Genomic DNA, 14,125 nt, shown 5'->3' with positions numbered 1-14,125 from the left:
TAATCAGGCATTACCTTATCGTTATTAGTTGGAGGCTGGATGCTTCATACCTGTAGGTCGTACCTGTAAACTAGTTATTGAACTCCACTCCTCCACCTTCAGCTCCATTAAACTCACTACAGTCACTGGTGGTTCACGATGATTATCAGTGTTATTATTACCCGTCGGTTCTGCTGAAGATCTTAGTCTTCATCTTCACTCTCCAAAACATCCACAACACGAGAAAACGGCCCGTCGGTTTTTCTAGACAGAGAGGAGGAACCCCAGAATCTCGACTTTGAAGGTAGGTTTACTGTGAGTTGTAGATCTGAACGTCTTTAAAAGCCCTAGAATTGATCTTAACGCTGGACAAGTCAGTTTTATTGGTTAAAAACGGCTGTTTTGTTGTGTTTATTGTTCTGTCAGTCTTGTTCTGACTTGATGTGTAAAATGGCAGCCACAGAAAAAACACATTTCATATAAATAACACTGCTAATACGGCTTTATTTATATTAGTTAACTGTTTTTATTGGATTAATCAGACTACATTTGGTAAATCAGACAGAAAGGAGTTTTTTTTTACCTCAGCAAAGTTTCAAAGTTGGTAAACAAAGACAAAGAGTGAAGCTGTGACCACCACTGTTCCTCCAGTTTAACAACTTCAATATGCTTTTAAGGGAAGAAGATCAGACATGGTAATCCACCTTCACTCAGCTGTCTAATCAATCTAATTACATACATGAACTAACTGGTATTTCCTGGAATTTAGAATCTTAAGCAGGACTGAGAGAATAAAGCACCTTTTTAGGCTCTTTATAGTGTAAAAATGAAGAACGACCAGGATTAAAATGACTTTCACTTTTACCACCTTTTTCAGGGATAAGTTTGGTTTCTCATGGTTTTATGAACAGTAGAGCAAATATCATTCAAGTAAACGTCAATTAACCTCAACTGAAGAGACCATTGAGTATTTCTGTGTCCTGATGTAGTCGTGTAACTTTTTAAAAATAATGACCGACAGAATTAAAATTGCAAATGTATTTGTGATCAAAGGTCATGCTGATCTGGCCTCTGGTGGAGGAAGGAAATTTGGGGTACTGGAGATTTGGACTGAATTTTACAGCTCAGTCTACATTAAGATAGCTTCTGTGACAAATAGGAAAATGCTGGAACTCCATGGCTGTAACCATAAGGAAACTCCTGAAAAGATCAAACCAGAAATACCAACAATAGTAAGAGGGCTGGGCAAAAAGACAAGATCAAAATCAAACAAGCACTGGTCACAGAAAAGCAAACAGACTGGAAGGTTCAGTAGAGCTCTGTGTAACTGAGTGCCAAAAAACCGGGGCCGTGGGGGGGAGGGTTTGGATCATGTGATTAGGTGGGGTGGAGTCTGGAGGCAAATTACAGTGTGACCAGGGAAGCGTGACATCCTGACTTTTCTCCATACATCCTCTGGTACCTGTGTCTGGTATAAAACATCTTTTCATTATTATTCTGATTTGTGCTAATTTGGTGTTTAATACTTAAGAATGCACAGCGTACAGGGGCCCAGCCACAGTTTAGCTTAGTTGCCTCATGTACAGTAATTTATTTTAGAATTGATCTTTTTTCTTTTTTTGATAACAGTTTTTTTATTCCGATGTTCCCAGGGGACATTATCCAGTTTCTGTTCTCAAAACAGTCCTGGAGAGCCAAGACGGATCCCTTTGATCAGATCCCAGTCTCTTACAGAACTGCTTTTTGTAGCTTGATTTAACATGTCAGGCACTCCTTGCAGGGGGAGTCCGTCTGTAGTCATCATGTACATTAGTACGTATGAGTTTGTATTTTCTAGTAGTAAAGTTCACATGTTGGTAAAATGTTGTGGGGCTGTTTTGAAATTTGCGCTGGTAAAGTCTCTGGTAACATTGAGCCTCATTAACCAACATTTTAGTAAGTTTGTTCTTAAATGTCTTAAGTTTGTTTTTTACAAAGTGTGTGTAGATTCTATTTTTACCCAAGAACAAATCCCAAATAAGAAAAGACTGGTGACTGTCTAACAGCGAAAACTGCGTGAGTGGTTGTTTTGTTATAAAACCATTTGTGAAAGTGAGAAGAACTCTTACAGTGCCTGTTGAAATGGAAATGCAGTGTAAACACAGATATGGAATCGGATCACGGAAATTAGTTCAGAGTTGCAGTTGGGACAGCAGTGAATCCCAGACGACCCTGCCCCCCCGCAACTTCCTCCAGCTCATTCCCGGGGACCCCAAGCCACTCCCAGGCCAACTTGAAGATATAATCCCTCCAGTGGGTCCTAGGACAACCCCAGGGTCTTGTCCCGGTAAATAATCTATTTGTCCCTTTGTAAATAATCTACTTTAAACAGAACTGGGTTCTTGCAGTCCGATTTCAGAAATGGATCTATTAGTTCTATAACTGATTGTTTAGTAGGTCCTTTGTTTTTGGGCTTGTCTGTGTTCTGATGAATTGTTCCACCTTGTTGAAATGTCCTACAGCATATATTTTCAGGTAGCTCCCTACATAAAACATAAGGATATTTTTAAAGCCCAAATGGCTTCAGCAGAAAAAACAGCTTTAAACCTATGGTTTATTTTATATGACTTTATCATAGCGTAGGTAATAACATAAGGCTGTATAAGATACTCGAAGTAAGGCATTAAATAACATTAAAACACAATAAAACTAAGTTGCTACACTAATGATTCGTTCAATGGGAAGGACAGTTATAGGTTAATTGCGAACCAGTGGTGGCTGGTTATAGTTCAGTAGTATTTACCTGTCAGTCCCGATTGTCTATGTGTGTTTTTAGGTCAGCCATGGAGCCCTGCAGTTCTGCTCTCTGTGTCCTGATCTTACTGACCACTACATTCACTACAGGTAAGAACTGCACTGCTATTACTCCTGTCAATGTGTGGTGCTGCGTTATGTTCTTACGATGTTTGGCTTGGCTTCTGTTTCCACAGTGTAGTGTCGGGGGTTGTTTCTAGAGTGTAGTGTCGGGGGTTGTTTCCCCAGTGTAGTGTCGGGGGTTGTTTCTATAGTGTAGTGTCGGGGGTTGTTTCTAGAGTGTAGTGTCGGGGGTTGTTTCCCCAGTGTAGTGTCGGGGGTTGTTTCTATAGTGTAGTGTCGGGGGTTGTTTCCCCAGTGTAGTGTCGGGGGTTGTTTCTATAGTGTAGTGTCGGGGGGTTGTTTCTACAGTGTAGTGTCGGGGGTTGTTTCTATAGTGTAGTGTCGGGGGTTGTTTCTACAGTGTAGTGTCGGGGGTTGTTTCTATAGTGTAGTGTCGGGGGTTGTTTCTATAGTGTAGTGTCGGGGGTTGTTTCTACAGTGTAGTGTCGGGGGTTGTTTCTATAGTGTAGTGTCGGGGGTTGTTTCTACAGTGTAGTGTCGGGGGTTGTTTCTATAGTGTAGTGTCGGGGGTTGTTTCTATAGTGTAGTGTCGGGGGTTGTTTCTACAGTGTAGTGTCGGGGGTTGTTTCTATAGTGTAGTGTCGGGGGTTGTTTCTATAGTGTAGTGTCGGGGGTTGTTTCTATAGTGTAGTGTCGGGGGTTGTTTCTACAGTGTAGTGTCGGGGGTTGTTTCTATACTGTAGTGTCGGGGGTTGTTTCTATAGTGTAGTGTCGGGGGTTGTTTCTACAGTGTAGTGTCGGGGGTTGTTTCTACAGTGTAGTGTCGGGGGTTGTTTCTATAGTGTAGTGTCGGGGGTTGTTTCCCCAGTGTAGTGTCGGGGGTTGTTTCTACAGTGTAGTGTCGGGGGTTGTTTCTACAGTGTAGTGTCGGGGGTTGTTTCTATAGTGTAGTGTCGGGGGTTGTTTCTACAGTGTAGTGTCGGGGGTTGTTTCTATAGTGTAGTGTCGGGGGTTGTTTCTAGAGTGTAGTGTCGGGGGTTGTTTCCCCAGTGTAGTGTCGGGGGTTGTTTCTAGAGTGTAGTGTCGGGGGTTGTTTCTACAGTGTAGTGTCGGGGGTTGTTTCTATAGTGTAGTGTCGGGGGTTGTTTCTAGAGTGTAGTGTCGGGGGTTGTTTCCCCAGTGTAGTGTCGGGGGTTGTTTCTAGAGTGTAGTGTCGGGGGTTGTTTCTACAGTGTAGTGTCGGGGGTTGTTTCTACAGTGTAGTGTCGGGGGTTGTTTCTATAGTGTAGTGTCGGGGGTTGTTTCTATAGTGTAGTGTCGGGGGTTGTTTCTACAGTGTAGTGTCGGGGGTTGTTTCTATAGTGTAGTGTCGGGGGTTGTTTCTACAGTGTAGTGTCGGGGGTTGTTTCTACAGTGTAGTGTCGGGGGTTGTTTCTATAGTGTAGTGTCGGGGGTTGTTTCTACAGTGTAGTGTCGGGGGTTGTTTCTACAGTGTAGTGTCGGGGGTTGTTTCTATAGTGTAGTGTCGGGGGTTGTTTCTAGAGTGTAGTGTCGGGGGTTGTTTCCCCAGTGTAGTGTCGGGGGTTGTTTCTAGAGTGTAGTGTCGGGGGTTGTTTCTAGAGTGTAGTGTCGGGGGTTGTTTCTACAGTGTAGTGTCGGGGGTTGTTTCTACAGTGTAGTGTCGGGGGTTGTTTCTACAGTGTAGTGTCGGGGGTTGTTTCTATAGTGTAGTGTCAGAGTGGTTGTTTCTAGAGTGTAGTGTCGGGGGTTGTTTCCCCAGTGTAGTGTCGGGGGTTGTTTCTAGAGTGTAGTGTCGGGGGTTGTTTCTACAGTGTAGTGTCGGGGGTTGTTTCTATAGTGTAGTGTCGGGGGTTGTTTCCCCAGTGTAGTGTCGGGGGTTGTTTCTACAGTGTAGTGTCAGGGGTTGTTTCTATAGTGTAGTGTCGGGGGTTGTTTCTATAGTGTAGTGTCGGGGGTTGTTTCTACAGTGTAGTGTCAGGGGTTGTTTCTACAGTGTAGTGTCGGGGGGTTGTTTCTATAGTGTAGTGTCGGGGGTTGTTTCTACAGTGTAGTGTCGGGGGTTGTTTCTATAGTGTAGTGTCGGGGGTTGTTTCTACAGTGTAGTGTCGGGGGTTGTTTCTACAGTGTAGTGTCGGGGGTTGTTTCTATAGTGTAGTGTCGGGGGATGTTTCTACAGTGTAGTGTCGGGGGTTGTTTCTATAGTGTAGTGTCGGGGGTTGTTTCTACAGTGTAGTGTCGGGGGTTGTTTCTATAGTGTAGTGTCGGGGGTTGTTTCTACAGTGTAGTGTCGGGGGTTGTTTCTATAGTGTAGTGTCAGGGGTTGTTTCTATAGTGTAGTGTCGGGGGTTGTATCTATAGTGTAGTGTCGGGGGTTGTTTCTATAGTGTAGTGTTGGGGGTTGTTTCTATAGTGTAGTGTCAGGGGTTGTTTCTATAGTGTAGTGTTGGGGGTTGTTTCTATAGTGTAGTGTCAGGGGTTGTTTCTATAGTGTAGTGTTGTGGGTTGTTTCTATAGTGTAGTGTCAGGGGTTGTTTCTATAGTGTAGTGTCGGGGGTTGTATCTATAGTGTAGTGTCGGGGTTGTTTCTATAGTGTAGTGTCGGGGGTTGTTTCTATAGTGTAGTGTTGGGGGTTGTTTCTATACTGTAGTGTCAGGGGTTGTTTCTATAGTGTAGTGTCGGGGGTTGTATCTATAGTGTAGTGTCGGGGGTTGTTTCTATAGTGTAGTGTTGGGGGTTGTTTCTATAGTGTAGTGTCAGGGGTTGTTTCTATAGTGTAGTGTTGGGGGTTGTTTCTATAGTGTAGTGTCAGGGGTTGTTTCTATAGTGTAGTGTTGGGGGTTGTTTCTATAGTGTAGTGTCAGGGGTTGTTTCTATAGTGTAGTGTCGGGGGTTGTATCTATAGTGTAGTGTCGGGGTTGTTTCTATAGTGTAGTGTCGGGGGTTGTTTCTATAGTGTAGTGTTGGGGGTTGTTTCTATAGTGTAGTGTCAGGGGTTGTTTCTATAGTGTAGTGTCGGGGGTTGTTTCTACAGTGTAGTGTCGGGGGTTGTTTCTATAGTGTAGTGTCGGGGGTTGTTTCTACAGTGTAGTGTCAGGGATTGTTTCTATAGTGTAGTGTCGGGGGTTGTTTCTACAGTGTAGTGTCGGGGGTTGTTTCTATAGTGTAGTGTTGGGGGTTGTTTCTATAGTGTAGTGTCAGGGGTTGTTTCTATAGTGTAGTGTCGGGGGTTGTATCTATAGTGTAGTGTCGGGGTTGTTTCTATAGTGTAGTGTCAGGAGACGCAGTAGAAAGGCCCGTCTGGATCCCCCAAAACCGTCTCAGTTCTCGCTTATATTGTTAAAGATATTTTTACAGGGCAGTGCTGAGGAAATTTGATGTAGTAGTGTATAATGTAGGCAGTGCTGTTGTTCTATCCGTGTTTTTGCTAGAACAGTTTCTGACCAGTTATGTCTTGTTCTATTTTTCAGTGTCTGGAGCTGATTCCACTGAAATAAGCGTGAACCTTAACGACTCAGTGACTCTCCCCTGTGAAGACAGATGTTCTGGTTTGGTCACATGGTCCCAGAGCTCTAGTGGTGTTGTGGCTCAGTGTAACCAAACTTCATGCCTGTCGGTGAAGGATGGATTTAACATGTCTCGTGATCAGTACCTGAAAGGGAATCTGTCTCTCATCATACCTGTAGCTGATCCCAGTAAGAGCGGCGAGTACACGTGTCAGTGTGATCATAAGAACATCAGTAATGTGGTGCTGGTTGTGTGTAAGTGCTCATCTCTTTTCTTCCATTAATGAAATTGGTTAAATAGTATTGTGTTGTGTGCTGTGCATTTTTTAATTCCCTGGGCCAGTTTACCTTTAGGCTTTTTTCACCTATTATTATTATTATTATGATTTAAAAATGTTTTGGACTTAGATTATAATTAGAATATAGATTCACATGCTTCAGTGTTCCAATCACAGCATTTTGCTGGTGCTCCATTTATCCACGCTCTTAAAAGCTTCATTAGAGCGCCTTTGCCTTTAGTGAGGCTTTGAGACAGAAATCAGGCAAAATCAGCCATGCTTACAAAGCATACCCCACCCCACCATTTATTCCCATACCTTTTCACGTGTAATAACATATTTTTCACTTGTGGATTGTGCAAAAACCACATGTTGTATTCACGTGTAAAATTCATGTGACTTTCTGTATCCTGTATCATAGACACTTGTGTAACAGATACTGTGCATCTGGCGGTGGTCAACTAAAACTAGGCCTGTCAGGTCTTGTCGAGGCAGCGACTTCAAAATATTGCATTCATATGCAGACATGCATGGAGGCAGGGTGGGGGTGGGGAGTGTTTCTCTTTGTCTACCAGTGTTTCTCAGTCCTCGCCCTAGAGGCCCACTCCTCCCATATCAACCCTTTACTAACACAAACTTTTTGTGCAGGAGAGGACCAGGTTTGATGAACACTGATCAGAACACTGTTTGTACAGAACTATTTTTTTAAAACTGCATTATGTAAGATTCGTTGTCGTTAAAATTGAAGGAAGTATCATTACCCAGGAGAATAAAGTAAACTCAGAGTGAGTTCTGACATTTAGGACACGCTTGGTTTTATACACTATATTACCAATAGTATTCACTCATCTGTCTTCACACACATATGAAATTGAGTGAGATTCCCATTCTTAATCCATAGGGTTTCATATGATGTCGGCTAGATGTGGGAATCTCATGATTCGATGCAGTTTCAGTTCAGAGGCTGCGATGCGATCATAAAACGATTATCTTTTTTTTCCTATACAGGATTTCTTTTTTTCTCAATGTGCGATGACTTGGTGCTTTTAAAGCAAAGTATTTGTAATGATCCATAATGCATATAAATCAAATGGAAATGACCTGGCAAGTGAACCCGGAAGGCTCTCCTTCACTGCTCTTGTTTGGAGCACATGAGACGCTGCTGCCACTGCAATCAAACGTGCAGTTACGGTGAAATAAGATCCAGTGATAATGGATGTCCACACAGCACATGACCGCCACCCTGCCCATCCAGATTTGGTCCGTGTTGTAGAGATTCAGGGGTCACTGTCGGGATGTGAGCCCCATTTCTCAACGAACTGGCGTGCAGACTGCACGTCACTTAGCAATAGTCTTGCCTCGCTAGTAGCGAACAAAAAAGGAAAAGAGAGAGTTTTAGCTAAGACCAACATTTGGAGATTAACGGACTTATTCTCATTTATAAGCACATCAGTTGGTTTCCTGGCAAGTTAAATCTGCAATGAGAGACTGTCAAACACTAAAAAGTTGCAAAGATGAAGTCGCTTCTCTTTCAAACTTCCCCATTCCACCTTAAACAGTGCTGCATTTACATTCAGAACAGAAACATTCGAATAAGAAGCGACTTCAGCCTCACAGAACAGCCGAACAATGAGAGACCTTTTACAATAAGCTGCTCTACTTTTGAGGAAGAGTTTTCTGGTGGAGATAGCGGCTGAGCTAAAGCTTAAAGTAAAGCGAAGTAAGTCTGCGTTTTCATTCAGAATTTTCAGTCTACACCAGGGCATTAACACACACTGAGACATACTTGGCATTAAATTATTGTGGCTCCCAAGGTGGATTGATTTGTGTTGTGTCTTCTTAACATTTGGGTTGTGACTCCTGACCTAACCTGGCTTTTGATCTACAGTGTGCCGGTCAGAGCACAGTGTGCTCACTCATCCATTTGTTTTTATGTGCCACCACAGGCTGTCCAGGCGCTGCACTTACCCACTTCTAAGTTCTTGTGTGTTCCGTCAACATTACGTTATAAATAAACATCTAGAAAATACTTTTTTTTTGTGAGTCAATTCAGAATGGTTCACGTCCACATCGCGACACCCTTTGCATCTATAACAGCTTCAGCTCTTCTGGGAAGGCTTTCCACAAGGGTTAGGAGTGTGTTTATGGGAATTTCTGACCGTTCTTCCAGAAGCACATTTGTGAGGTCAGACACTGATGTTGGACGAGAAGGCCTGGCTCACAGTCTCCACTCTCATTCATCACAAAGGTGTTCTATGGGGTTGAGGTCAGGACTCTGTGCAGGCCAGTCAAGTTCTTCCACACCAAACTGGCTCATCCGTGTCTATATGGACCTGCTTTGTGCACTGGTGCTCAGTCATATTGGAACAGGAAGGGGCCGTCCCCAAACTGTTCCCACAGAGTTGGGAGCATGAAATTGTCCAGAATCTCTTTAAACCTGAAGCATTAAGAGTTCCTTTCACTGGAACTAAGGGGCCGAGCCCAACTCCTGAAAAACACCCCCACACCATGATCCCCCCTCCACCAAACTTCACACTCGGCACAATGCAGTCAGACAAGTACCGTCTCCTGGCAACCGCCAAACCCAGACTCGTCCATCGGATTTCCAGACAGAGAAGCGTGATTGGTCACTCCAGAGAACACGTCTCCACTGCTCTAGAGTCCAGTGGCGGCGCTTTACTCCACTGCATTCCACGCTTTGCATTGCGCTTGGTGATGTAAGGCTTGGATTCAGCTGCTCGGCCATGGAAACCCATTCCATGAAGCTCTCTACACTGTTCTTGAGCTGATCTGAAGGCCACATGAAGTTTGGAGGTCTGTAGTGATGGACTCTGCAGAAAGTCGGTGACCTCTGTGCACTATGCCCCTCAGCATCCGCTGACCCCGCTCTGTCATTTTACGTGGCTGACCATTTCGTGGCTGAGCTGCTGTCGTTCCCAATCACTTCCACTTTGTTATAATCCCACTGACAGTTGACTGTGGAATATTTAGTAGTGAGGAAATTTCACGACTGGACTTGCTGCACAGGTGGCGTCCAATCACGGCACCACGCTGGAATTCACAGAGCTCCTGAGAGCGACCCATTCTTTCACTAATGTCTGTAGAAGCAGTCTGCAGGCCGAGGGGCTCGGCTTTATACACCTGTGGCCGTGGTCTAAAATGGTCTATTTTAACATTTTGGAGTTTTAGTTTTTGTTTTTTTTTCAGCCAAGTGCTTTGTGTTCATATGATCATAGGCTGATCACTCCTTTCAATTTATTTAATGAGGCCATGGGACAAAATCCTGTGGCCTCACTAAATATGGTGGCTGAAATTTTGGTGCATTCCTAAAGTGCAAGTGTGGTTGTAACACAGGGGGGCATATTAGGGGGCATTTCATACATACAGCTCGGCCAGGTGAAATTTGAACCCTGGGAGATCTCATTTCTAATCCAGACGGTGTCTAAGCAGTGATGTTTATAGTTTCATGTGACCATTAACTGATGAATAAAGTGGTGATGTACATTCATCAGTCGTGTTTATGGAGCAGTGGCCACACAAGGAGGTACTAATGAACTTTAATTGTGAAAATCAATGATTTTATGTCCTCCTCTGTCTCTTTTAGCTCCTCCTTCAGTGAATGTGATTTTTCATGGGAATGCTGCTCTGCCCTGCTCTGAGAACTGTTCTGCTTTGGCTACATGGGTCAGAAGTAATGAAGATGTTGTGGCTCAGTGTGATCAGACTTCATGCCAGTCCATAAAACCTGGATTTCATATGATCCATGATCAGTACCTGAAGGGTGATCTGTCTCTCTACATCACTGACGCTGATTTCAGTATGAGAGATACGTACGCGTGTCAGTGTGATGGGACAGACTACTATGATGTAGAATTAGTCATTACTGGTAAGTCTGTTCATCTGTTCTCTTCAGTGACTGTGAACTCCAGTGGTTCAGATGCAGTGCTTTATATCAGATTTACACCCAACTAGAGCAAAGATCCTGATGATGTTTCTCCTCTTAGCTCTCAACTCTACAGTCCAGATTACGCCTGGGGAATCTCTGGTGCTGGATGTGGACGTCCTAGATCCAGTGGAGGTGCTTTATGAGAGCGCCGAGGCAGGTGGTTCTTCCAGTGGTCAGATCTGTACAGTGGATGGACGCTCACTACAGTGCAGTGTTGATTATAAACAGAGAGTGTTGTTCTCACCTGCTCTTGAGCTGAAAGGAATGAATCTGTCTGATGATGGAGTTTACACCATCCGGGATTTGAGAACTAAGCAGGACATTCATGTCTACACAGTGACCGTCAGAGGTACAAATTTGAGATTTTTTACAGATTTGTCTCTGGTGGTTATTTATAATATATTTGGGAGGGCAGCAGCAGCGTATCAGTGTTCAGCAACATTTTATCAGTGTTCAGGAAAGTGCTGGACTGGCAGTGCTACAGTGTTATACAGAGTCAAAAACCATAACGGTTTCACAGTTACACAGTATCAGTGTTAAACAGGTAATAAAAAAAATCACACTTAATTCAGCACACTACTTTGGCTTTATGCTTTAACATGAATCTTTGAAGCATTTCTTTACCCATTGCGAAGAATATTTCGGTAGCAAGTTACAGATCGGTAATAAGAGAGTAATGTTATGGTAGTATCGTGCTAATGAGATGTATTTATCCATAAATTAAATGTCAATTTCATAGTTGTTATGAAATAATAAAATGGTCATTGTAACAGTAACAAGTCAGGAATAAAATGGTAAACTCGTGGTAACAAGTTGTACTTACCAGTTCATAAAGAATAATAAGCTGGTGTTTGTAGTGATGACAAATTTGTAATAAGATGGTAAAATAAAGGTAACAAGTTGTATTTACCTAAACATCGTGCACATTCGTTAGTCATTAATAAATAAGACATTAGTCATTGTAGCGTTGGTCAGTAATAAAATAGTAAAATAATGGTAACCAGTTGGACTTACCTAGAAAATTCATGCAAATGTTCTAGTTCTCAGTAAATAATAAGTCAGTAACTGTAGTGATGACTAGTTGAAAATAAAGTGGGAAAATAACGGTAACAAACTTTAACCGTCCCTCAATCAAACAAGCAATAATATTAGGCTTATATTAACAAAGTAGTAGTTTTTCTGCGGTTTTCGTGCTGTAAAATACTCATTCATCTGTTTCTACTGTGTTTCTTAGCTGTTGCGTCTTTAAGTGGTCAAGGCCTGGACGATGTTACACGCTGGAATTACAGTGAAACTAAAGTGTATCAGAGCGGAAAAATACAAACTTGCTTCTTTCCATCTTTTCCCCACTTACTACATCTCACATCATGTGACACCATCAGCTCTGCAGGACAGTCTGGGTCACTGCACTGGAACAGACTAAATCACTGCATTAGATCTCATGGCTGTTCTACTACTTTACAAGTGCACTTACACAGGAATAGAGGAGGTAAATGTACTGAGATTAGACAGAATCCGGAAGGTCTCGGTAAAGTTAGCTGTGAAGTAGCCGTCTAATGTCTCCACTGTGGACTTTAACTGTGTCATTAGTTCAGACTCTCACTCTTACACATCTTTGTGTGCTTGTTTTGTAGATGATCCACATCCGCCTGAAGAACAGAAGATTGTTTTGTCAGTGCTGGGGTTGACAGGGATAGTGGTGGGGACTGCACTTATTCCCACTGTCATATATTCTGTGATTTTGTTTATATGTAAGAGGAGAAGCAGTCTGTGTGTGCGAGATTGTGAGATTAACGATATTAGAGGAAATGGACAGAATAATCAGAATACAGAAGAAGAGAACATCCTGCCACCTGACCAACAATAACCAGATTCCCAGGGTGTGAGGCAGGGCAGCAGTTATGTTCCTGTGTGGATTTATATATATATAATGCTGGATTTATAGCTCCTGACTTTCAGCTCAATATAAAAAACAGAAACATTCATGAATCTTCCTGTGTTTATTCACATTTCTTTAAATGTAACAATATGAAATGAGGAAACTGACAAGCCTATGGCAATATCCAACAAGGATATCACTGCTGTAGGAGCAAAACCTCATATCTCCAAAATGGTAACTTTGCAGGAGAAGGACAAACCATGCATTACTTTCAATGTAAGTCAATGGAACCAGAGTTTTTTCCAAGTAATTTTTGCCCATTTATTTTAGTCCATTCTTCATGAAATTTACACACAATATAAAGGCCAATGTGCCTTTTCAAATTCTGTCAAAAACTGAAAATCGACCAAAAAATGGAGATACAAGTTTTGTTCCCGACAACAGCGATATAAAAGTGTAGTTAGTTTAAAGCTGCACTATGTAAGCTTTTTGTGAAAAGTTTCCCTGTAAAGCTTGAAATCACTTTTAAAAGTAAGAGGCATCAGTTTGGGAGTTTTTCACAGCACGCCATCCGTTTTTACATGTTAACGTCACATAAACAGACTCGAAATAAAGGTCCGGCGCGATGTTTAGGTCTCAAATAACCTCAAAGTCAAGATTATACTGATGACGATGTGATGATAGTAGTAGGTAATCCACTCACATCCTCAGAAGATGCTCCTTCACCACGTTTACTCTGAGTTCTCTTTGAATTCTCTTTCAATCATCTGATTCATCCTCTCGGGGAAGGGGGCCGAAGCACAACCCACCCTACAGAATGTTCTTCCACACACTGGGAGTGCAGTTACACACACACAGTTACACCAAATCCCCAAAACTTACAGAGTAGCAGAGTATTAATATACTGCCTTTGGTGCAGTATTGATCTTCATGAAGTTTATTGACTGTTTTTAATCCAGTGTTTCTAAATGATACAGAAACTCTAATTACTGGCCTAATAGATTTTTGTTTATGCTGTGATTGTATGCATTACATATAAAAATACATCCAATATGACTTGAATCGTCTTATTAAACTGACTAACATGAACGTGACATGTTTGTCGTTCACTTTCTGTTCATTGTGGTAAAATGACAAAGTAAAGGTGAAGAAAAAACCCTGTGGAGTAGAGAAATGTCCCTTCCATGGGGGCCTGTGGTCATTAAAACGTCTTAATTTATGTGAAATTGCATGTTACAAGTTAAACCCTTTATACGCATTAAAGTGTCTTTAATTTGAATTGACATGGTCTAAAATTTTAGGATACAGACAAGCTGTTTGTTTTAATGGAGCACCATCTCACACACAGGGAACAAAACTGTTTTTGATACATAAACCTGCGCATATTAAGAGCAGATTAAAGGAAAATATAGAACATGAGCTTCTCCACTGAGTCCATCAGGGTTCAGGTGCCTTTCTAGACTTAACTGGAGAGTCAGATTCAAACTTCTCTGTGCGCTTCAGATGTTTTCAGGACATCATCACAAGCAGCTGTAATATCTCTATGAAAATGATTCAGGTCTAATCTGCCGTAACTGTGTGTACTGGGCTGTAATGTCTGAAATGCCCTCAGTAACTGGTCAATAAGATATTAATACTAATGCTTATAAATGCAACAATTAT

At 42.3% G+C, this 14,125-nt stretch overlaps 1 protein-coding gene across 4 annotated transcripts; it reads left to right on the top strand.

Annotated features, from left to right (window-relative positions):
• The first annotated feature begins 137 nt into the window (after window positions 1-137).
• On the top strand, window positions 138-12,569 carry LOC108411262. Of its 4 annotated transcripts, none has more exons than XM_037531555.1 (7): window positions 138-283; window positions 2,124-2,305; window positions 2,795-2,862; window positions 6,325-6,615; window positions 10,243-10,524; window positions 10,643-10,933; window positions 12,219-12,569. In XM_037531555.1, exons 3-7 carry the CDS (start codon window positions 2,802-2,804, stop codon window positions 12,449-12,451), a joined length of 1,158 nt encoding a protein of 385 aa, XP_037387452.1. In that variant the 5' UTR covers window positions 138-283; window positions 2,124-2,305; window positions 2,795-2,801; the 3' UTR covers window positions 12,452-12,569. The 4 variants fall into 4 exon arrangements, with proteins under 4 accessions (XP_037387452.1, XP_037387450.1, XP_037387453.1 ...); XM_037531553.1 differs by having other exon boundaries at window positions 2,113-2,305; XM_037531554.1 differs by lacking the exon at window positions 138-283 and adding an exon at window positions 294-1,450 and having other exon boundaries at window positions 2,113-2,305.
• Window positions 12,570-14,125: the final 1,556 nt, after the last annotated feature.

Source organism: Pygocentrus nattereri, chromosome 20, assembly GCF_015220715.1.
Source record: "Pygocentrus nattereri isolate fPygNat1 chromosome 20, fPygNat1.pri, whole genome shotgun sequence".
NCBI lineage: Eukaryota > Metazoa > Chordata > Actinopteri > Characiformes > Serrasalmidae > Pygocentrus > Pygocentrus nattereri.
Note: the sequence above shows the minus strand (reverse complement) of the source record. Positions and strands in the feature narration are given on the sequence as shown.